The 24,467-nt window shown below is 38.5% G+C and overlaps 3 protein-coding genes across 7 annotated transcripts in view; 2 read left to right on the forward strand and 1 right to left on the reverse strand.

The window, feature by feature from the left end:
• Positions 1-8,518: 8,518 nt before the first annotated feature.
• eif2b4 (eukaryotic translation initiation factor 2B, subunit 4 delta) lies at positions 8,519-15,804 on the forward strand. 2 transcript variants are annotated; one of them, XM_066677134.1, is made up of 13 exons: positions 8,519-8,645; positions 9,153-9,190; positions 10,284-10,452; positions 10,784-10,978; positions 11,107-11,189; positions 12,200-12,291; positions 13,465-13,579; positions 13,803-13,879; positions 14,035-14,137; positions 14,232-14,359; positions 14,541-14,718; positions 15,143-15,323; positions 15,432-15,804. In XM_066677134.1, the coding sequence occupies exons 1-13, from the start codon at positions 8,585-8,587 to the stop codon at positions 15,629-15,631; spliced, it is 1,620 nt and encodes a 539-aa protein (XP_066533231.1). In that variant the 5' UTR covers positions 8,519-8,584; the 3' UTR covers positions 15,632-15,804. The 2 variants fall into 2 exon arrangements, with proteins under 2 accessions (XP_066533231.1, XP_066533230.1); XM_066677133.1 differs by having other exon boundaries at positions 8,520-8,645; positions 10,781-10,978.
• Positions 15,805-15,949: 145 nt separating this feature from the next.
• Positions 15,950-22,820, reverse strand: atraid (all-trans retinoic acid-induced differentiation factor). 3 transcript variants are annotated; one of them, XM_066677136.1, is made up of 8 exons: positions 22,638-22,820; positions 20,709-20,839; positions 20,549-20,617; positions 20,125-20,196; positions 19,106-19,227; positions 18,891-18,991; positions 18,677-18,773; positions 15,950-17,249 (listed from the first exon to the last, which is right to left on the reverse strand). In XM_066677136.1, the coding sequence occupies exons 2-8, from the start codon at positions 20,828-20,830 to the stop codon at positions 17,239-17,241; spliced, it is 594 nt and encodes a 197-aa protein (XP_066533233.1). In that variant the 5' UTR covers positions 20,831-20,839; positions 22,638-22,820; the 3' UTR covers positions 15,950-17,238. The 3 variants fall into 3 exon arrangements, with proteins under 3 accessions (XP_066533233.1, XP_066533234.1, XP_066533232.1); XM_066677137.1 differs by having other exon boundaries at positions 22,629-22,820; XM_066677135.1 differs by lacking the exon at positions 22,638-22,820 and adding an exon at positions 21,108-21,241.
• A 244-nt stretch (positions 22,821-23,064) lies between these two features.
• The window catches only part of snx17 (sorting nexin 17), a 37,535-nt gene continuing 36,132 nt past the window's right edge, over positions 23,065-24,467 (forward strand). For both annotated transcript variants that reach the window (XM_066676527.1, XM_066676528.1), the window contains exon 1: positions 23,065-24,018. In XM_066676527.1, coding sequence (XP_066532624.1) covers positions 23,959-24,018 — 60 coding nt within the window. In that variant the 5' untranslated portion in view covers positions 23,065-23,958. The remainder of the gene's footprint in view (positions 24,019-24,467) is intronic.

A 24,467-nucleotide genomic window follows, 5' to 3' on the forward strand; every position in this document is an offset into this window, starting at 1 on the left:
CTGAGAATGGGAATAGCTTAGCTGGACAATTCAGCTCCTATGGAAAACCAGAGGGGCCTATTTGGAGTTGTGTGCTTCAGAAAGAGCTGTAGACTTTACATATACAGTCTACTGGACTGTGTTCTGCCTCAGGGGAAATCACATCATAATACTACAGAGAGAGAGAGAGAGAGAGAGAGAGAGAGAGAGAGCGAGAGAGAGAGAGAGAGAGAGAGAGAGAGAGAGAGAGAGAAAAATAAAGAAAGAGAGTCATGACCTCTGAGGATTCAGAGGGATGCTGGCTGACAAATTCGTGTGACGGAGAGGAACAAAGTTATTAGCACGCTGGGGCCCAGCCTATGTGCCTGGTTTAAAAATAAACCCACTGACCCAATCTGGCACTAGTGTGCCTCGCAAACTCTGGCAAGGGTTTTCTTTCCCCTTTTTAACCCCCTCTGTGGAGCCCAGGGAACAATTGTTGCCCATTGTTTCCTTAATGCCTTAACCATACATTCATACAATTGTTTTGCAGATTCCATGTGTTGAGCCATGTGCATTTGTTTCTCTCAGATTATATAAACATTGACTAGCCAAATTAGTTCACCCTAAAATAAAAATAATAATAATAATAATAAAAACACTGCTTCCATTGATTTCCTTATTGTCAGTAGTTTCTTATTCCATCTGCATCACCAAACCATGCTTTGCTAACAGTATATAAGCTGCTCTAACGCATAACAAGTTTTAAGTACAGAGTGTCTCTTACTGAAGCAGGCATGATGGCACTGGAACGTATTTCTGACTAAGTAGTCTAATGGAAACTTTTCATTTGTGAGGATCACATATAAGAGTACAGGAAATAAATAAGATATGTCGAGTAAGCTTAGTGTCATCCCTGCTGAGGTGAAATGGGCCCGGGATGCTGTTAGTTGCTATTTGTGGTGGTTATACACAGTTAAAATAGTGCAGGACATTGGGTTTCAGAGTAAGCCTCTTCTATAGCCCTGGCTTTCTGTGAATGGGGCCGGGGCTCCTCTTGCTCAGGTTTATTTTAGAACACAGGTGCTGACTTCAGGGTACTGCCATGCTTGGCGCAGGGGAAAATATACCCACAGACTAGATCTCCTGTTTCTCCTCTAGAGCTGAGCTGATCACAAGGACAAAGCTGGGATTTGCCACAAGGTTCTGAAAACCAAATAACATTCATTAAAATGAAGCGTGATTACAATGAGTATAACATAAATGTTTTCAGTCTTCAGTATTCCATTTCTTTATTAGAGTTTGCAGTCTGTTTGGGAAACATGCTTCCATTTATTAAAGACAACTGTAGAGATATGTTTCCACGCCCCCCAAAATTCTGTTTCAACACGTGGATTTTAATTTTTTTTTTTTTTTTTATTACAATTCAATCGACCGAAACACATTCAATGATGCTCTGAGGTGTGGGCTCTTGAGTAACCAACCCATTGTTTTGAGAAAACCAGAAGCCATTTCACTTTAAAAATGTTCTTAATTCCTATTGTCTACGTCTGCTGTCTGATTCCTTCTATCAGTGAATGCTTATTGATGCTGCCTGTGAACCGACAGAAACACCTGGGGAACACCAGAAACTCCAGTCTGTTGCTGCCTCAAGAAATGCAACCTGAAACTCTACTACACAAGGAAAAGAGCACATACATCAATTCTATATAGAAATGCTGCCAGCGTGTTTGTGCCCATGTCCATCTCAAATCATCCAAAAGACAATGGAAACCTGTGCTGTGGGCAGATAAGTCCATGTTTAAGCTTGCTTTCAGGAAAAAAAATGCACGTCGAGTTCTATGTGCCGTAAAACGTAAAGGACTATCCACATATTTAAATGCAAAATGTGCAGAGTGAATGTCTGTCATGATATATGGGTGAACAAGTGCCCATGGCGATGTTGTACTGCATATGTGTAAAGTTACAGTTGATGTGGAGGCATATACTGGGATTTTAGAGCAATATATGCTGACATCAAGGCAGCTTTGTCATGGTTATTTCAGCAGGACAAAGCCAGGCCTCATTCTGCATATGCTATAAAAGCATTGCTTTGTAGATATGGACAGCATGTTCTTGGCTGGCCTGTCTGCAGTACAGATCTGTTTTCTATGGCACATCATGAAAAGAAGAATTTAGACAACAGCAACCATGAACTACTGAGTAGCAAAAGTCTTGTTTCAAGCAAGAAAAGGCAAAAATTCCACTTGAAAACTTGAGCTCTTTGTACCCTCAGTTCCCAAAAGATTAAAACTCTCAATAGAAGGTAAGGTGATGTAAAACATCAATAAACATGATGACTCAGTTCCAATTTTTGGTGTATGTTAAGGGGAACATGTTAAAATACAATCAATTTGGTCAGTGAAAACACTGGAAATCTGTTTTTGTATCAGTTAAATAAAGGTAAACACGTAATGCATTTACCCATTTTAACTGTACATGTGCTAATAAAGAATTATATATTTTTAAATCCTTAATTGGTTCCTAGGTCCTGCCTTGGCCTCCTACTCTCTATTTTTATTTTTTTCAGAAAGAGCCATTGAAATTCAGTGTAAAAAGGGAGCGGCGGGTGTAGGGTGTCTTGGGCCGAGTGTGAACAGCTGAGAGGTGTGATTTCACAGGCTCCCTCTGCCCTGTCATGGCCCTGATTGGGCTGGACAGCAGGCACAGGAGAGGCCCAGGCTTCTAAAGGACACCAACAGGTGGGAGGCCGCTGTGGCAGAGGGGAGGAGGGGGCAGCATGAGGGAGTCGGAGACATAGAAAAGGCCGGGAGTACGAGACCATGTCTGGGCACAATCCACAAGCCAGGCTCAGAGAAGGCTGGAGAGGACATAGCAGCAGAGGGAGGGTGTGAGAGTGGTGTGGAGAGAACCATAATTTATGCATTAACAGAGATTTTAGCCTTTGAGAAGAAGTGTTCAAAACGTTTGGGTTGGTCTTTTAGGGTTTTTCTGACCTAGCACTAATTCTGACAATATCTGTCTGGCTCTTTAAGACAGATCTTCTATTTCTTCTTTAGTTTCAGAGACCAATTCCCAAACAAAGTGTAGTAAAAGGACAACCCAAATAGTTACCCTCCTGTACACATGGTTTAGTTTGGCTTGAAGAATGGATAGCGGTACTTTCAATCAGACCAACAATCAGGTTTGAATTTGGGGGGTACTCTAAAGTGATCTTTTATTTTATACGACTGCAGGGTATGACATGTTTGGCAGTAGTCTTCCATGAGAAAGGGTGCACTGGAAGGAAGCAGAGGTAGGATTGTGTCACCTAGTTCTCACTTAAGGTGTCATTACTTGCCTTTGATCTACTGCAGGCTTTATCAATTGGCTGTTGTCCACACCTTGGTAAGGTAAAAGGCAGCGGTACATTTTGAGAACTGGCATCTAGCTCTTTCTTGTCTGTCCCAACACTGTGGAATCATACTCTTGATGGCAACCATGTGTCTGAGAAGCTGGAAGACACCAAAGTAAAATACAGGTAATCTTCATTTTCTGTTTCCATGGCTTGATTTAAAAAAGAAAAAAAATAAAATTAATAAAAATGTGGGTTTCTGTCATAAACGATTTCCAGATTTTATTTCAACACAAGATAACATTTTTAACTCTTTGTGAATGGTCTATTTCCCTCTGTCTACTTTGTTAGACATCTTACATTTTTTTCTCTCTTAAAACTGCTGTTAGGTTAGCACAAGGCTAACACTGTGGCATATGAAAGGACACTTTGTCTGCTACGCTGCGAGGGAAATCCAGTTGTTGCCTCCTGTGAATACATGCTTCCTTATATCCCCATATGAATAACCCAGTTATGGAATGTAAGGAAGTGTGTGGTTTCAGGGGGATGTTGTCACCAGGCTAAGAAACTACTCTTTTCAAGGTTTCAGGATGATAATGTTCTTTCTAATATGCTATTAATGTTAGTATCTATGTAATGGGTCAATTTATCTATGTATTATCACTTTGATTTATAGGCAATAAATCTGCATTCATCCAAATGTATTACTTTACAGCTAGAAAATAGGTGTAAAGCTCATTGGGAGTAATGAGCCTTATACAGTGGGCAGTGAGAGAGGTGCTAATGCTGTTGTTTATGTGGTCTGGTTGGACATACGCACGTGCCTGGGGCTTCCACACCCTGATTCTGTCTCAATTGAGACAGCCAGAACAGACAAATAGACCACAGCTGTGTGGCTACATACTGATCCTGACAGGGCTTTCCAGTTTTAACAGGGGCTTCCTGCATGTAACTGGGATACATCTCAGTTGCCTCACTAGATTTAACTTTTTCAGGTTTTTTTTTTAATATCATGTAATCAAACACATAGGTGAACTTGTATTTGTATTGGTTTTTGTATGATTTTTTGATTGCATATACCTGCTTTTTTACATTTAACCAATGTAGGTCTCTCTCTCTCTCTCTCTCTCTCTCTCTCTCTCTCTCTCTCTCTCTGTCACACTCTCTCTCAACAGGTAAGTGTCAAGGCATCTTACAGAAAAACAATGACCAATAGTTCAAATATGAAATACATTCTATCCTTCCTCCTTTTTGTCATTTCATCTCCTATGATGTAACAACACACCTTGCTGTGGCTGGTCAAATGGAACCAAGTCAGGTGTTTCTGTGAGGTTTGGTCCCCTTCAACCAGCTACTGCGCTGTGAATTCAGCCAGCTATTACATTTCATAGAGAGCAGGATATATCCATGCTGGTACAGGCTGTATTAAACATGCTACGTTATCCCCTTGTATTAATTTAATGTAAGGACATTGTTTGTTTATTTGTGTAAAGGTCAGTAAGTTGTATTTCTTGAATAAACCATTTTTAAACATTATATTTTTTGTATCATGTGTATTCATAACAGAATTAAAATTAAGAACTGAGCACTGACATCATAAATTCAAAAACACATGTTGTTAGGTGGATTGGTGAGTGTGTGAGTGGATGTCACCCTGTAAAGGACTTGCACCCCCTCCAAGGTGTGTTCCAGCCTTGCGCCCAGTGATTCTGGGTAGGCTCCAGACCCACCACGACCCTGAACTGGATAAGCGGTTACAGATAATGAATGAATGAGGATTGCTGTTTTTTTTATCACAATAAGAAAGCTAGATGATTGTGAATCAAATTATGACATTTATAGGCAATCACAAATAAATAAATAAACGCATAAAATGTGTACTGCTAAAAGTTCATAAAAGGCATAAACACAAAGCATAACAAGTGTCCCTTAGACCATTTCAATACACCACAAAACTTAACCTTTAGGCTTAGCTTATGAGCATTTTGAAGGCATGTTTATTCTGTTCAGGTCCCTGTAGTTTCAGAGCTCTTAGATTTTCAGAATATGCAAAACATTCGCTTGCAAATATCTTGCCTTACAGGAGACATCCACCCAAGGAAGGTGTCAGTCATGTACAGCAGTCTAGGTATTCAAGTTACGGTGTGTAAAATTGATGAAAATCAATAAAATATGAAGGCTGACAATTTCTTTAGGCTAATTATAATGACATTTGTCTTTATCAACAAGACTGGGCCAGTCTTAACCTAAATGTATTTTGTAGTAAGGCTATTAAACTGAGTGGTAAGCCTGCTCAAATAGGGATGTTTTAGTCTTGATTTAAAAGTGGGTCTCTAAAGTTGGGTCTCTTCTGATGTTCCAAGTCAACTGGTTCCATTTAACAGTGGCAAAGTACAGTATCAGAAAATTTGTCACTGAGGTGGTACCTTTTGCTGTCACTATGGTGGAACCCACGAGGGTACATTTCAGTATGTTTAGTTAGGGAACATAATTGTACCTTATATGATTATAATTGCAATTTTAAATCCAGAACTACACACTTCTATAATTAAACATTACAAATATTCACATCTCCTTCTGGAAAAGAGAATGTAATGTACCTTTAGGGACCACAGCTTGGCTTTAAAGCCACTGTTACCTTTAAAGGTTCATATTTACTGTGTGTACCTTTAGTGACCAGTAATGAACCTCTACCATACCATTTTTCTGAGAGTGTACCTAAATGCTGATTCTCAAGTTTTTTCTACCCAAGAAAAAATATACACCAGTAACAACACCTTAAAGCCTATTCTGTAACAGACTGGTATCCAGTGTAAGGATTTAAGAATAAGGGTAATATGTTCACTTCTTTTACTCCTAGAATGAACTCTGACAGCTGCATTTTGAATCATCTGAACCACGTTTAATGGGGTTTTTTGGAAATCCATTTAGGAGACCATTAAAATAATCAACCCTGCTAGAAATAAAAGCATGCACAAGTTTCCAGGTCTGGTTTAGTCATAAATTCTTGTTCTTAAGATGAAATGCTGATCTAGTAGCTGCTTTAATATGACCACTAAAACTGATCTGATTCCATTAGTACACATAGCTGTCTAACAATGTATTTAATATATTAAAATAACTTTATATGAATATATTCTACAAAAATAAATAAATCCTGTCATTATGTAGAGAATTATGTAGAGAAGAATATTAAGTAATTAAGACCATGCTGAAATTACAGGTTCTGTAGTAGAGTCACAGAGAAAGAACAGTGAGTAAACCTGTGATGCATTTTCCAATATAAGTTAACTGCAACTCCTTAAATTATACCAAAATACATAAGGCTGACTGGATGCCAGTTTGTTTGCCGAGGTGTATACACAGGTATGAAAACAAAACCAGAGTTGTGGGCCTATTATGTGCTGAATGCTGACAAAACTTAAAGCAGGACCTGTGGGGTCCTGACCATTGAAAGACATTTTGAACAGAGGCTTACAAAATATGGAGAGCCACAGATGGACTACATTATGTAACTGTGGAACAACAAAGTGTATGGAAGCAAATCTGTCTCATCAGACTTAGAAATATTACCACCTTTGAATTTGTAGCACTGATTTTTTTTTTTTTTTTTGCAGTGAAATTATGCATCTGAATTTTGCCGCTTTTGAATTTAAGTTGCTGCTTTTGATTTACACCTCTGAATATTTTACTTCACAATTATGCATCTGAATATAACTGCTCTTGAATAGAATTTTCAACAACACGTTTTCACTGTTATTATTCAAGGTTAATAAATCCAGATAAAAAAAATCAAACAATATATTTCGAAGTTGCTCAAATTCGACAGACGAAATTCAGATGCCAAAATACGAGTGAAAAAATTCAGATACACATCCGGGACACAAAGGATGAGCATCGATTCATTAGGATTTTCTCTTTCACCTTAAATGCTGCACTAGTTGGATTCTGTCGCCGCTAGATGGCGAAATACGAACACAACTTCTACACCGTGGAAAACTACACGTTTAGCTTCCTTCTGCAGACATTATCTCTTTATTTTCAAAGTGTCTCAAAAATGTGAAAGGGAAATTAACAGGCTTTTCAATGGTATAAGATTTATTGCCAAGAAGCATTGTTACAACAAATAAATAATCTTCAAACACAAATATCTTTATAAATATTTATAAATATTAGAAATAACCAGACATTGTGAATATACACACACCGACATCCAGTGTTTAAACAAACACAAGTTTATGAATTAAACTCTGCACTTTGGGATATTATATTTGTACTACACCTTCTGTAAATTCAATTTAAGGTTCTTGATAACCCGACAATTAAAAAATAAAAATGCCATAGGACATATACTCCACAGTTCATGTTTCCACATATTCTGTCATATCACATGCTATGTTCACAGGGCCATGACAAAAAAAAATCCACAGTAGAATTTCTTCATCTTCCAGATATCAATACAGGAGGTCCTCGGGTTACGTCAGTCCCGAGTTACGATGTTTCGTGAATAGGTGCTTACAGTATGTTATTTACGTACAGTATATACGTATTTTCCAACTTACAATGAAAATCGGTTTACGCCGCGACGTAGGAACAGATCAACTTCATAAGTCTTGGACACCCTGTAGTCTGTTATATTGTGTCTTTAGTGAGCTTTTCAGATTTTTGAGACACTTTGCAAATAAAGAGATAATATCCGCGGAAGGAAGCTAAACGTGTAGTTTTCCACGGTATGGAAGTTGTGTTCGTATTTCATGATCTAGCGGCGACAGAATGCAACTAGTGCAGCATTTAAGGTGAAAGAGAAAATCCTAATGAATCGATTGCTCATCCTTTGTGTCCCGGATGTGTATCTGAATTTTTTTGAGCTTGATTTTTTTTATCTGGATTTATTAACTTTGAATAACAGTGAAAATGTGTTCTTGAAAATTCACGAGTTCAAGAGCAATTATATTCAGATGCATAATTTCGAAGCAAAACATTCTGAGGTGTAAATCTGAAAACTTAAATTCAAAAGCAGCAAAATTCAGATTCATAAATTCAGTGCTACAAATTCAAAGATGGTAATATTTCAAAGTGTGATGAGACAGATTTGCTTCCATAAAAGTGCATATATATGTTCAGAAGGGTTGATAAAATGGATAAGGTGTGTAGTAACAAGGAGGTGCTTTTAATGTTTTGGTGGATCTGTGTATATCTTGCTGTAATGTTTTATTCCCGTCGCTGGAGGCAGTGCTTCTTCTCGGCTCAGTTCTCTTCAGGTTCCCAACGTGATGTTCACCAACTCGAAACATGGCAGATTCAGAGAGAAAAGAGGAGTCTAAACACAGTGCCGAGGTCAACCACGCCGCAGGTAACACTGCTCTCGCCGTGTGTGGAGTTAATCCAGATAAACGGTAGTAAATAAAAGAGTCGGAGAGAAAAGGAAGCCGTTGAAGTCGCTAACGTCTGTGTGTGGTTATCTGTGAGAGATAGAGCACAGACACAGCTGCCTGCTGCTCAGGTTTACAGGGAAATTGCATCATTCTCCTATATTTCAATACAGCAGCCTCTGGAAATGATCCGATTTATATTCTGTATTAGGTGGCCATTTTGTTAGATTTAAATATGGTTTTAATTTGTTAATTGTAGATTTGATTTAGATATAGTTAACGTTGGTTTTAAAATGATAGCTGCGCTAGCTGGCTAGCTAACGTTAACCAGTATCCAGTTAACTTTATTTTACTGCAAAACAGCTCCTTTAGGAACCCAAACTATTTCTTTGTTTGCAGTTTACATACTGTATGCTTCAACTAGAGGTCACATAAACTTGGTTTGGTTGAAAAAGTGTGCAGTAATAAAGCCTACCTTTCTGTCATAGATGGAGAAGGGAAATGTCAAGACATTGCTCGAGCCAAGGTGAGTTAATGCAGTCGTTATATTTAAACAGATATTACTGTCATATAGTTCACGTAGGATTTTAATGCATATCGTTTTCACCATGCCCAATGCCCAATGTCAGCAAGAGGGGCATTTGAACAGCATTCTCTGGGATGATAGGGTTCCGACCAGTAACTTAGGGATGACTTGTAGCGGCATTTGTCCAGTGATTCAAAACTAATAATCCAACATCAACAATACCTGACCTCAGTAGGGTCCTCGTGGCTTAATGTCTTAAGAAAACACCCAATTAATACCCTTGGCCAAGCAGGTGTCCATGTATGTTTAACCATATATTGTTTATCAAATTATCAATTATACATGTTAATTGACAATATTAGGGCGGCATGGTGGTGCAGCAGGTAGTGTCACAGTCACACAGCTCCAGGGACCTGGAGGTTGTGAGTTCACGTCCCACGGGTCTATGAGGAGTTTGGTGTGTTCTCCCCGTGTCTGCGTGGGTTTCCTCTGGAAGCTCCCATTTCCTACCACAGTCCAAAAACACATGTTGGCAGGTGGATTGACTACACAAAAGTGTCCATAGGTGTGAGTGAATGTGTGAGCGTTTGTGTCGCCCTTTGAAGGACTGGCGCCCTCTCCAGGGCGTGTCCCCGCCTTATGCCCAGTGGATAAGCAGTTACAGAAAATGAATTAATTGACAATATTAACATTCTCAAATTTATTATCAAAATTATACATTTAATACACTAAAGTTCAGTGAATGGCTTACATTTTTGAATGGCATAATGACTTAAGTGTTTTAAGTGACAAACAGTGTTTGTCATGAGTACAGAAATTAGAACTATTTAAAAGCTAAAAACGAAACCTTTTTGATGTTACTGTTTTTAAATTAGTAGATCTTGAATTGTCTATTAAATATAACGCTTAAAATTCCCGTCTTCCTGGTGGTCCACATTTTATATTATGTCCAGATGTTTTGGGAGTTAAGAGCAACAATAAGGATTTTTATTTTATTTCTGAGAACTGTCTTGTGAAATCAACAGTATAGGCAATCAGTCTCTCAGTCTTAGTATGTGTTTTAGTGACTGACTGATCATTGACTTATTTGTAGAATGAAGGTAGAGAGCTGACAAAAGAAGAGAAGCAGCGTTTAAGGAAAGAGAAGAAACAACAGAAAAAGGGCAAGAAAGATGACAAGGGTCCAACACAAAAAGTGACAGAAAAGGAGAAGGCTCCTTCAGCTGCCTCTCAAACTGCTACACAATGTCCAACACAAAAAGGTAAGACTGATAGGGGTTCATTTAAAAAGTGTTTTGAGTTAAACCCACACTTCATCAATTATACACATTTATCAAAAAATTTGTCAGCTTAACACTTTCATTAAAAATTACTGTTGTTAGGACACACAGCAAATCTTGGAACCCTATCACAATCACCAGTATTCAGCAGATAATTACATAGGTTTTATTCAGTGTAATGTGTTTTAGTGTATTCTAATTCCTTTCTAACAGTACTATTGTGTGAACATTTAGCCCTGTTAGTTTATGTCACATCCTGGAATTTTTTTTTCGTGTTCCCTAACTGGCTTTGGTCCTGTATCCCTATCAGCAGCTCCTGTGTCTGTCAGTGTGCCTGTGGCGGAGTCCACTGCACCTACAGACAAGCAAACTAAAAGCAAAGCAGAGCTAAAGGCAGAGAGGCGTGCACGTCAAGAAGCAGAGCGTGCATCAAAACAAACCAAGAAAGAGCCAGGCTCACAACCCACTTCCAGCAAATCGAAAGCTCCACCAAATGAGCTCCAGCCTGGTAATATATCCAGATTTATTCGATTCAAATAGTTCTATAGCAAGCCGAATACTGCTGATGTACTAATGCAGGATTTATGGAAAATATGACTCACTAAGGTCTTATGTCTGCTACCTGTCATTCTCCAGCTGTGAAACGATTGCCAGAACATATCCAAGTAGATGATCCTGCAATGGTTAGAAAGCTGGCTAAGAAGCTGGAGAGACAACAGGTTAGAAAGTTTAATATGGACATATTTAGCTTTTTTAATTTTACTTACTCTGATGTGTTTTTTTCCTTCCATTTTTTTAACCCCAACCCTGGTTTTGAATTTAATTTCCTCCAGCCTTTTCCATTCCACATGTTCCCAAAGATATTTCAACACACTTACTTCGGATGCTTTACCTCCCATTTCTTTCAGAAGTCTGGTCAAGGAACCAGTATAAATGTGTCTCGAGTAAAGGTCTGAGTCTACACTGTGTGTGCAGTGGAGATTTTTATTTTATTTTAATTTTTTATCTTGTTTGATGTGTATTTTTTTTATAATGGTGTTGAGAAAAATGGGTTTATTTGTGTGAAGTGTGTTTTGTTCTTATGTAGCTTAGCTGGGGTTTTATGTTATGTAAAAAATCATTTGTTTTTCTTCTTAACTATAGGTGTTTTTCCACTGGCTCAGCTTGGCACAGTATGGTTAATTATCCAAACCCAGAATTATTACTGAATGACTGTTGTTTTTTTAATTTTTAAAGAAATGTAACACAGATTTAAAATTGATTTTCCATTCAAAACCACAAAGACCTGTTTCATTTTCATGTTAGAACATAGCAGTCATGTTTATCAGATATATCACAGAAAAGAAAGAAAGCATGATCACTTTCCCAATTTGTCTTGTTTCTTATATTCATGGTACCCAATTTCTGGTGCTGTACAGGTCACTTGGCAATGGCAATAACCACCATACTGTGTTACACAGCCAGTTGGGATAACGCTGTATGTGTCTAGAGGGCTAGATTATCATCGGTTACTTGTTCTACCCATTTCATTGTGTAAAATGCATCCCACATTTAATTTTGGTCCAGTGTATACCATCGTGGTCATTAAAAATATCATATTAGTGGAATGAATATTTTGTTGCAGCGTCAGCACTGACCTTGAAGAGAGGAGAATAACCTTGTTTGGTAACAGTAGCTGACATTACCCTGGGGTTGCCAAACTTGACTGTTGTCTCATTTGTTTATACAGATTCCACTGAGATCAGATTATGGTTACAAAGTCAGTCTGTTCTCACACTTACACCAGTACAGCCGCAAAGCCCCTTTGACCCAACAAATCAGGTACTTTATATTGTCTTATGTTACTTAAGATACTAGTCTTGTACGGATGATTTAAATGATAATATTTATAATTTCTGAAGTTATTTACCTTAAAAGAGCACTATCATAAATCTTGCCAGTAGAGGTTGCCCTCCTTCTCAGAGCCAAACATAAACAGTTCTTCAGCCTCTCCCTCTTTCCTGCCTCAACCACACCCCCCATCTTAACTTCTCGTTGCTGAGAGGAAAAAGCTGAAAAATTCACACTGACTCACTAAACTCAAGCTAATTACATTCACAACAAATTCATGTATCCATAACGGATAATGTTAATAATAAAAACTAAATCATATTTTACTTCACCCAAAACACTTTGAGGTCCACAAACACCAACATAAATGGTATAAACCAACACAGAATATAGAAGTCCAGGGAAAACAGGAGTAGTTAATGTGCTCAGGGTATTCACTGTTTGGACGCAGAGTGTAGTTATTCTCCGTCAGTTTGAAAGCAGTGCAGCTACGGCGCAAGAGAGCGCCGGGACAACTAAGCTCTCCTCACCTGCACAAAGGTGATAAAAACAGACATTTTCCTTCGGCTGGGAGGGTAGAAAAACCAGGCTCCTACAGGTCTGGAGCACAAGAAAAAATGTGACTGAGTGAGCCATGGTGAGCAGAGCAGAAGTGAACTCAGATTCTCCCTCTTTGCAGTAGTTAGTGTCTCATTTGAATTTTCTGCTTCACCTTAAATGGTGCTGATGAAAATTGGATGTTATTATAGAAGATCATGCGGATTGTTGTGTACATGTGATTATTTGGCAGTGGAATCTGCCATCTTGCCTAGAGAAAATTTTGTGGGTGGTGCCAGTCTCTTGGGGGAGGGAAAAACAAATGTGGGGAAGGCTCAGGTTTCCACAGGGCGGAACTATCTGTCATTCCGAGGGTGACTACAATGCCCTGAGAACAGCAAAACCGAGGAAAGTGTAACTTCTTTGTCTGCTCAGGATGCCTCAACTCCACAACACCTTTACATTGAAATGAGTCATTCGATGCTATATAAATGTGTAAAATCTCAGATAGTGCACCAGTCAATGGTCTGTAGGAGATGACCCATGTTATGTCTCCAGAAAGGAAACAGACCTCTGTTCGATTGTCTACTGCAGGTTTTCATAACTAATGCTTGTCATCTTTTTCAGCATCCCTGCCACAGTTATCCACCCTTCCATAGTGCGTTTGGGTCTGCAGTACTCACAGGGTATTGTAGCTGGCTCCAATGCTCGTTCTGTGGCTCTATTGCATGCTTTTAAACAGGTAAACTGTTACTTCATTAGCCTTTTCATCAGTGGTGTATGTGCTACCATTTTAATATTAGCAGATAAAGAAATATTTGAATAAAAGGTCTAATGTTGGAAATAAAGCTATAATTGCTTTTCAAAATGCAATTAGAACATTGAATAAAAGTCCTCTGCAACACTAGATTACTATTGACAAGTAAATGTTTTTATTTGACCTTTTAATTGTGTTACTATTGCAGGTGATCCAAGACTACAGCACTCCTCCAAATGAGGAGTTGGCCAGGGACCTAGTGAACAAACTGAAGCCCTATATCAGGTTCAAATTTTGTTTTGAAGATTAGCATGTCAAATAAATGCCAACATTTATAGTTTTCAATATGCATCTAAAAAGTATAATAACGCATAAATTGGTTTCTTAAATATATGACCATAAAGTATTTAAATAAAGCTTGCTTCCTCTTTCCTTTGCAGTTTTCTAAACCAGTGTCGCCCCCTCTCAGCAAGCATGGGTAATGCAATCAAATATATCAAGAAGGAAATCTCCAATATTCCAAGTCAGTGCAAAGAAGAGGAGGTAAAGTGTTTGAACATCATCCTAAATTAACTGATTAATCTTGAGGGAGAATGTTTCATGTTTTTAAATAAATGTAAAAATATTTTATGCACAGGCTAAAAAGAAACTATTGTCATGTATTGACAACTACGTAAATGAGAAGCTCACGTTGGCCGCGGAAGCCATCTCGAAATATGCAATTGACAAGATAAGGGATGGAGATGTCATTCTAGTTTATGGATGGTAAGAGGCCCGAATCATCTTTTTCTTTAATTTGTTCATGGATGGAGCACATCAAAGTCCATTTTAATGGAGTGAGGCTCTTTACAACATATGCTGCCAGTCCTTAGTGGTAGTAGTAAAAATGTCTTTTGAAAAAAGAAATCTTTAAAAATAAGAGAAATTTATTTACTATTTTTTCCAGCTCTTCACTTGTGAATCACATTCTATGTGAAGCATTTGAAAAGCAAAGGAAGTTCAGAGTTATTGTGGTAGACAGTCGGCCCAGGCTGGAGGGCAGGGAGGCGCTGAGGCGTTTGGTGAAGAGAGGCATTCGTTGTACCTATGTGCTTATATCTGCCGTGTCCTACATCCTGCCTGAGGTAACTTAAGTTACTTTTTTGAGTAAAGGTAATAGGGGTGTAAAAATATAAAATCAATACTATGTTGTATTCATGCATTTTTTTGAAACAGCAAAAATAAGAGTACCTGAACATGTGCCTTCACTTAATCTTTTTATTTTTTTTTGTCATGCACACAGCATACTTGCATGTCCACAAGGGGCATATCTATATATCTTTTATATTTTCATTTGTCATGATTTTCAATGCTTGTGATGGACTTGCACAACATCCAGGGTGTGTTCAGGTACAGACAATAAATGATATTCAGTGCTATTGTCAGGCATCAGAAAAAGTTCTAATTCAGTATTATAATGGCTGCTGCACTGCCTACTGGCAAAATAACCTCATAGCACTTATTTTTCAAAATTATAAAATGTACACTGGTCATTTCATTTGCCTACAGGTTTCCAAGGTGTTTCTTGGAGCCCATGCACTTTTGGCTAATGGATATGTGATGTCACGAGTGGGAACGTCTCAAATTGCCCTTGTGGCCAAGGCCTACAATGTGCCTGTGCTAGTCTGCTGTGAGACCTACAAGTTCTGTGAACGAGTACAGACAGACTCCTTCGTTTCGAATGAACTTGGTAATTATGATTGACTCAAGATTAAGATATCACTGTACGATATATATGATATGATATAAATGCCATAATCTAAGACTGAGAACCACACACAAAAACCTGTTCCCACAGATGACCCTGACGATCTAATTGTGACTCGAGATGGAAAGACACAGCTGGCTGACTGGCAGAGTGTGAAGTCCCTGGGCTTGCTGAACTTGGTATATGATGTAACACCTCCAGACTTTGTTGACCTTGTGATCACAGAGCTAGGCATGATCCCCTGTACTTCTGTGCCTGTGGTCCTACGAGTCAAGAATGTGGATCAGTAAAGAAGGCTTCTCACTTGCATTTGTACATCCACATGCCTAGACGGCTTAGGCTTTTCGCATAAAATAAACCTATATGTTAAATGGCACATGATTTTTAATGAAAGCTCTCCTGTCTTTTTTTCCTCCCCCTCCCTGACACTTTTTGAACACTTTGTAAACAGTTTGTCATGCTCAATGCATGTAAAAAAAAAAAAGATCCCACCCCTTTTTTTGTTTTAATTCTAAAACCTTTGCATAACCAAAATGTTTGATTGGTCAGTTGTTCTGCATTTATCTATTTAGACATCAAGGAAAAAAATGTTAGACATTTTTTGGGGGTGAGGAGAACCTACCTCAGATGAAGGAGTTCAAGTATCTTGGTCTTGTTTGTAAGAGGGTTCATGACATCGACTAGTTTACATGCAGTAAAACGGTGATTCTGTACTGTAGTGTGGGAGCTGAGCCATGAGGCCAAGCTTTCAAGTTACAGGATCATCTATGTACCCTTCTTCATCTATGCCTAGAGTTTTCTCAGGCAGGTTGCCAAATGGTTGAGGTGCTCTGCAATCTGGGAGGCACACAGCAGAACAGCCCCTCCTTTGCTTTGAAAGTAGCTAGTTGAGGTGGTTCAAGCATCTGTTAAGCATGCCCCCTTGATGCCTCCCACAGGAGATACACCAGGCACAGCCAACTGGGTTGAAGCCCCAGGACTGTTTGGAGCGAGCTAGTGGAAGTTGAGGGGACCAGAGACATCTGAACTTATTTACTTGCCCTGTTGTCACTATGACCCTGAAATGGATTAGGCTGACAAAGATGAGATGCAAGTCATTTTTTACCTAGTACACTAGCAGAAACATTTGATGCACTCTTTAGTATCAAAAGTACTAAGGCATGAGCGCTATATTTAAGTATGCTACATATGCATATACTACACAGTATAAACGGGCATATTTTGGAAAGTGTTTCAAGTTAATTTAGACTAAGATACTCTGACAGGAAAAGACAAAAAAAAACATATTTCAACATTTATTTCACAAGAGTTTTAGCTTTTTTTTTTAATTTACACATGTTCATTTTATGTTACAATGGAAAGCTAAACCAGTCCAAACACTAATGTCAGCTTTGTATCATACTACTTACAAGATCAATAGTGTTGTGGTTTCAAATGTCATCATGTACATTTTCACACTGTCTTCTATAACTAATGTCTGTACAAGGCTCCCAAACATGCAAATCTAAATATAATACTTGAACAATGGTCATCCAGTAACTTTTGGAGATTGTAAACAATTGGGGAAAGCAGAACATGATCGTATATAGCATACATAACTTTTTGTTTAACATACAAAGTGTAGGCATGTGTATCGTCTACTACTCCCTCAAAAACAGTAAACTCTGAAAAAAAATGTATATTAAAAAGTGACTTTTTTTCCCATATTGTGCAAATAAAAACATCCTTGCAGTCAGGTCTTAAAACTTCACCCATACGGTAATGTTACAATAATCAGATTTTCTATTGCAGTATAAAACCATAAAGAGATAGCAGCTGTTTCCCATCATGGATTCATCAGCGTAAATCTTGATAAGGTCATGTAATATGTCGTTGATGGCAATTTACTTCTGAGACTTTAAACAGCTTCTAAATGATACAGGGGTTGGACAATGAAACAAATTTATTAGTATGGTGTAGGGCTTCCTTTTGAGGCCAATACAGCGTCAATTCGTCTTGGGAATGACATATACAAGTCCTGCACAGTGGTCAGAGGGATTTTAAGCCATTCTTCTTGCAGGATAGTGGCCAGGTCACTACGTGATGCTGGTGGAGGAAAACGTTTCCTGACTCGCTCCTCCAAAACACCCCAAAGTGGCTCAATAATATTTAGATCTGGTGACTGTGCAGGCCATGGGAGATGTTCAACTTCACTTTCATGTTCATCAAACCAATCTTTCACCAGTCTTGCTGTGTATATTGGTGCATTGTCATCCTGATACATGGCACCGCCTTCAGGATACAATGTTTGAACCATTGGATGCACATGGTCCTCCAGAATGGTTCGGTAGTCCTTGGCAGTGACGCGCCCATCGAGCACAAGTATTGGGCCAAGGGAATGCCATGATATGGCAGCCCAAACCATCACTGATCCACCCTCATGCTTCTCTCTGGGCATGCAACAGTCTGGGTGGTCCACTTCTTTGGGGCTTCTCCACACTGTAACTCTCCCAGATGTGGGGAAAACAGTAAAGGTGGACTCACCAGAGAACAATACATGTTTCACATTGTCCACAGCCCAAGATTTGCGCTCCTTGCACCATTGAAACCGATGTTCGGCATTGTCATTGGCATGAGTGACCAAAGGTTTGGCTATAGCAGCCCGGTCGTGTATATTGACCCTGTGGAGCTCCCGACGGACAGTTCTGGTGGAAACAGGAGAGTTGAGGTGCACATTTAATTCTGCCGTGATTTGGGCAGCCGTGGTTTTATGTTTTTTGGATACAATCCGGGTCAGCACCCGAACATCCCTTTCAGACAGCTTCCTCTTGCGTCCACAGTTAATCCTTTTGGATGTTTTTCGTCCTTCTTGGTGGTATGCTGTCATTACCCTGGATACCGTGGCTCTTGATACATCACAAAGACTTGCTGTCTTGGTCACAGATGCGCCAGCAAGACGTGCACCAACAATTAGTCCTCTTTTGTACTCTGGTGTGTCACCCATAATGTTGTATGCTTTGCAATATTTTGAGCAAAACCCTGCTAACTGAACCTTCACACTCTGCTCTTACTGGTGCAATGTGCAATTAATGAAGACTGGCCACCAGGCTGGTCCAATTTAGCCATGAAACCTCCCACACTAAAACGACAGGTGTTTCAGTTTCATTGTCCAACCCCTGTACATTGTTTTACTCCATAGACTGATACTGGCTCAGTGCATAAACAAGTTTGGTAAAAAATTAAAAGATTAATAAAAGCAAAGTTTTTAAAAGCATCCTATTGTATAAAAAAAGTTAATTTGTTCAGTGTGGCCTACCACTTATTTTTGTCAGTCAGGAAAGTCAGGACTCAGATACCTTTAGCTTTACGCCTTTGGGTGACCCATAACAATGTTGAAATGACCACTGTGGACACACACAGTATTGCCAGGACCTCCAGCATAGGAAACTGGCCCTGAAATTCAGAAAGGCATACTAGTGAACACTGCTTTATCTTTGGCCATGGTCATTGTCCTTCTTTAACTGTCAAAACTTTTTATGCAATTAGACCAATCTGAGATAGAGTCCTTACCTCTCTTAGGCATTTATACCCATGAAAGTTGTGGACACAGCTACACTCAAAGAATCCTGGACCATAAGGCCTGCAGAGGGAATTCTCAGGGCAATCCCAGGCTATAGAGTTAATAGTAATTAAATACAGTTTAAAAATCATGAATAGTATTGACTTAGATTTTTCATAATTTAAATAGAAGCTGAACAAAGTGATTAATTGATGGATGAACTTACATAGGTTTCCTGTCAGATTGCAGGCATTTCTCTGTCCTTCACAGACTCTAGTGTCCCTTTTAACTTCTACTCTGTCCCATGATGTTTTGCCCCCAGGACACTCCAGGTTTGAAGGCAATATACTGAGTGAAAGGTAATGAAAATGTTAATATGTTCATTTTGTGTAGGCAGTTGTATACAACGATTCTATTATAAAGCTACTACTTTGTACAGTCACAGGTTTCAAATTGTATGTAAGCTGTAACATCCAGAATGTCTCATACTGGGACACTAATGATCAATACTCAAGTGGATAACCAGTCAGATAAATTCTGTAAATGCATCATTTCAATATATCATTTAGTAAAACGTCCCGTAATAGATTTATTTCTTATTTATCTGAGTAGCCTATATATTAAAACATTTTTGTGTCATTAAATTCTTATTAAATGTAATTAAAATTAATTCTCCTGCTCTTTTGCCATTTTGTGGTAAATGTTGCATAGATTTAAAGACAGTTGTCATTTTTAAATAAATAAATATATAATTAAATAAATAAGCTTAAATATTAAGTGTTAATATGCTACGTTCATGATGTGCTAACACAAAAATCACCCTAATTAATTCGTCTAAACCAAAACTCAAACACTTGTGGATACAATATTATCCCCAAGAACACAAACTTTTTCCTTGTTGAAATTCATAACAAATGCAGTGACAAATAAATTACTCTCACTTGTCATTTCCGAATGAAATATTTTTTAGGATATGTTTTGTTAAAGGATGATTATCGTTTTTAATACTATGCAATAGTCACAATAAAAAGGACAAAACAGCAGAATGTTTTAATTTTGATTTACAGTTATACATTTAATTGTGTAATATTGAAAAATCTTTAAAAACCTTGAATTACTAGTGTTTTATTATAAATAAATTAAAGAATTATTTTATAATTATTAATCCAAATTATTCCAAACTTTTTTTGCGCTAATGTTGATGTTTAATGTCCTGAAAATTTATAATTTGTTTTAGTTACTTACAGAGTGGTAAGCTGATTAAAACCTTGAAATATAAAATCACTCAGATTGGAAAGAAGGTTGCTGGAGAGATCTCTGAAAAGAACACAATTAGATAAAATGAAATTATGAAATTCACACCATGCCTCCTTAAAGAACACTAGGTAGTATTTTTACCCTAAAATTACAGCTTTGCAGTTCTGTAGGTATAGCAAGCTTAGTCAATTAGTCCACTCTGTAAATTGCAGTGCGAAAACAAATGTTGCACAATGTAACAAAATACAAACCTTGGTTCAGACATTAAGTGTGTGTGTGTGTGTGTGTATTGGGAACAGTATCTAGTATTTCTCTATTAAAAGTTTATTAAATGCAAAACAGTCTGGTCTCTGACTTTTGCCCATAGGTTTACGGTCTCTGCAGTGGCCAAAGGTATTTTATTATTACTCACATTATAACCGCTGCAGATACTTCATGGAGGTCATCAATATAATGTAGAGAACAATTGGACAAGTCTAACCTGAAATTAACATATAAGGAATTTGTTAACAGGAGATTTCGGAACTACATATTTTAAGAGGTTAAAGGAAGCAGCTGTAGGTAATCCCTACCCCAAAACGCTGTCCTCCTCCTGACTGCTGTTATTTCTAAAACAACACCGTCCCTCTAGGCGACCCGCTGTAACACACACATTCCACACAGCGCTGCCGCTCTCCACTACTCCTCCACACATATGACATAACTACAGAAACACAAACACCACCACTATTCTTCAACAAACCCAATGATTTTCGGATATTTCTGATCCATGTGTCTGATACTGATGCCATATGAAGGTCTAATATGTTGTCGTCGTCGCCCAACCCAGCTATATATTCAGACCACAAATTACTGTCAGTGCACTGTCAATACAAAATAACGGTGAAGAAATGCATTCTTTATACGGTTTTATCAATATTGTGATCCTTAATAAAAGTTAAAGCTTATAAACTGGCCTCCCGTTGTCTTACCTGCAGATCAGTCTGCTCAGAATGGGCGTGTAAACAGGATAAAATGAATAAAATATAACAAAAACACTGGGCGGACTGTGTGAAAACACTGACCCCAGCAGACATTTTACTCTTCAAAATTTCGGTCACATGACTTTGCTACGCACCAGGGCTACGTCTCCACTGCCTCTTTCCCCTATGTAGTGCACTACGTAGACCGTTGAACCTAAAGGGATACACACAAATAAACGCTAGACTGGGAATTACGCAGCTTGTGTTGAATACAGAAGACGTTTCATATGAGATTTTATTAACATACCAGCCATATTTGTTGTATATACATCTATTTCGCGACCTGAATAGTGCACTACTTAGGGAGGAGGGAGATATTTGAGTCTAAGCTGCTGTGACTGTCAGCTTCAAGCTCCTCACATTCTTGCAGATCCAATCAACTGAGACTACGGATTTCTCGGAGAAGTTGCAGTTTTGCATTTATCCACATCACTTGCTCATCAGATATTTAAAAATAAATCTAAATAACACAATCATCATCACCATTATAAAATAAACAAACTGACTTATAACGTATTATTACTTAAATAATATTATTTTATGTAATTTCTTTATGAACTTTTATGAATTGTAATGCAGCTGAACAAATAAAGGAGTAAGAAAAGTTCAAGAATTAAAATATATAAATGCAAAAAAAAATAATAATAAAATAAAATAAAATAATGCAGAAAGGAAACCAGATTAAACTGTTTTGATATTTTTATGTCATCTGACTAATGTATATTGGCTGGCTAATAATTTTCTAAATATATAAAAATTGTGCTTACACTAGGGATGTATTTGGTGAACATATCTAGTTGTCATTTTTCTGATCAACATTGTATTTGTGGTTTAAATTGCAAATGTGTGCTGCATTCGCGGGCTCATTGGTAGGTCGTATACCAGATAGTGTAGACTTTACTCCATTCGGATGCTTGGCTGAAGATCCACCCACTGTATACAACATGTCCCCAAAACATCATATATCATTAAATAACAACAAAACGCTATATGAATAACAACAATTCTGATAATATTTTACTTTTATCTAGAGAAAACATACATCATTTCTCCATGGGAAGAGATAAAAGGTCAAGATGCAATTTACAAGTGGGAAAATTGGTATTTCCCAGTTTCCGAAATCACTCAATCGCAGCATTATTCTATAAATTAATGACAACAACTAGTCTTGCATTGCATTTTAACAAATTAAAATGACCAAGAGCCATTTACTACTGAAGGAAAAGAAATCTGACTGACACACAAAGAACCAATCACAAATCTGTGGTTTTGGCCTGACGTGTGGAGGCAGTCTTTCACGTTGGACCAGTACCAAAGCCAGTACAAAGCAATACACGGATGTGCGTATACACAGATGTACAGAGAGCCAATCAAAATGCAACTGGAAACATGACAGTGAGGTCTGATTAACGCACTGAATGTATCAGACTCTCTATCTGCTCATCCAGGGGCTAAAACACCAAATCTTACCAAGCATACCTTTAATATTCTTGATGTTCCATTCTCTGAAATGTTGTTTGTCACAGGATGACCTTATAGAGCAATGCATTGAATTGGTCTAAATGTAAAATTGTTGCTTAATGTGTTTGTTTATTTTTTGTTCGTTTCACTGTATTTTCTTAATTGAAGGCCAAAGTCGGGGCTTGCAAACATCTCAGCAACACGTGCAGAAAGGTTTGGAGTAAATTGTAGTGAGTTCTGGTTGCGTTTCCTGCTTTCTCAAATAAATGTCTGGGTAATTATAGCAATTAACTGCTAATAACAACACACAAAACGGTAGCCACATTTAATTAGGGTGAATTATAACACTTACTTCCTCCTCAGCTCAACTCAGGTTCCTTCCTAATGAAATGCCTGTTCATTTACCCTGCAGACTCCTCGGGAAACACCATTCACGTCAAAGAGGAGGGAAGTGAACGCGCTGAAATAAAACGGTTACTTTTACCGTGAAAGTAAAAGTCCGAAAGTGTTCGGTAAATGTTGATATTGTTGTTGAAATCCAAGCATCAATGGTTACTTTTGTCTCAACGACTGAAATAATGGTTTTGACGCAATCCCACGTGAAATGACTCCCCCGTTTTGGCAGTGGTTTGGTCCGAAGGACTGTTGCAATGCCTCGAGAAGCAGTGGACACACATTGAATACGTTATATCGACCTTTGGTGGAAAGCAGATCCCAGATCTGAATGCGTTTCATATTTGCGTGTTGGAAGAGGAGAGAGCGCGGAAGAGCTAGATTCTGGAGGGAGAAAATGTTCAAAACATGTCCTGATTTTTTTCGTTTCCACCCGATTGTACCGATGTAGACTAAAACGGGGATTTGAACGCTGCATATTTCCATGCAGTGCCATTTAGCTAAAAGTTTATTCGGTTTTTGGACTCAGTCGGAACGTCTTCCAGAGCTGCTGTCCTGAGTTTTGTGAACATTATCGGGGACTGTTGGAATACATTTGGACAGAGGGGCTGATAAATAGCCAACAGTGAAGGTGGAATTACCTCCAGTTGCAACATGGCTGCTGCTGTTCCTCAGAAGGTTTATGTGAGAAGTTTAGCTCCTGGCGTGAAAGAAGTTTTGTTTTTGCGTTTTTCCTCTCGCCAAAATTGAGAGACGGTCTTTAATTTGGACTACAAGAGCTCAGGTTTACCAGAAACCGGGGCGAAGCAGATATAAAGATTACCTGGCGGCGGAGTAAGACCCGAAACATTCCTGTCTGGATTTTACTGCTTACTTCTACCGTTTGGAAAACACGTCCGAGTCATAAATCCTAGCACATCTCTGTACGTTTTCTCTGAGAAACAAAATGCATTTCTCCATTCCTGAGACGGAGGTCCGCTCCGGAGAGAACGGTTCCACATACGTGGTGAGTGCGGCGGTTCTGTGAAAGTCTCCTGTGAACTTTGTGAGTGAATGTTTTTGATTTATAGCCCGGGGACATCGTCGGAGACTGTTTCAGTGCAAGTCAACGCGTTTTTCATGGAGCTCAAACTGGCGTGTTGTGCTTCTGTGTTTTAGCACAGCTGACCTCCACGACAACAACGGTTATTCCTTTTCTTCCTACTAATTTTTCTCTCTCCCCTCCCCATTCACAGACACGTCCCAATGGCAACGTTCAGTCAGCTATAGACGGTTACAGCTGTACAGGCCGTGAAATCGCCCTAAACAATGTGACCCTCTCTCTCATTGAGTTAATTTGACCCTGTGTCGTGCTGTTAATAACCGGCAAGGTGTACCCTGGCGTTTTCATTAAATCAAAGCAGAGGACAGTCCACCCAGAGACATAAAAATGTTATGAGTGGTCATTCAGTCACA

Source organism: Hoplias malabaricus, chromosome 7 (genome assembly GCF_029633855.1).
Source record: "Hoplias malabaricus isolate fHopMal1 chromosome 7, fHopMal1.hap1, whole genome shotgun sequence".
Taxonomy (NCBI): domain Eukaryota; kingdom Metazoa; phylum Chordata; class Actinopteri; order Characiformes; family Erythrinidae; genus Hoplias; species Hoplias malabaricus.

Bases quoted from the DNA above. Each gene is read 5' to 3' on its own strand.
- eif2b4 (XM_066677133.1), top strand. From the start codon at position 8,585: ATGGCAGATTCAGAGAGAAAAGAGGAGTCTAAACACAGTGCCGAGGTC. The intron at 10,979-11,106 runs GTAATATATCCA...GTCATTCTCCAG, and splicing joins ACCAAATGAGCTCCAGCCTG to CTGTGAAACGATTGCCAGAA. The intron at 13,880-14,034 runs GTTCAAATTTTG...TTTCCTTTGCAG, and splicing joins AAACTGAAGCCCTATATCAG to TTTTCTAAACCAGTGTCGCC.
- atraid (XM_066677135.1), bottom strand. From the start codon at position 21,212: ATGTCTGCTGGGGTCAGTGTTTTCACACAGTCCGCCCAGTGTTTTTGT. The intron at 20,618-20,708 runs GTAGGGATTACC...TGTTAATTTCAG, and splicing joins GAGGAGGACAGCGTTTTGGG to GTTAGACTTGTCCAATTGTT. The intron at 18,774-18,890 runs GTAAGGACTCTA...TCTGAATTTCAG, and splicing joins GGTATAAATGCCTAAGAGAG to GGCCAGTTTCCTATGCTGGA.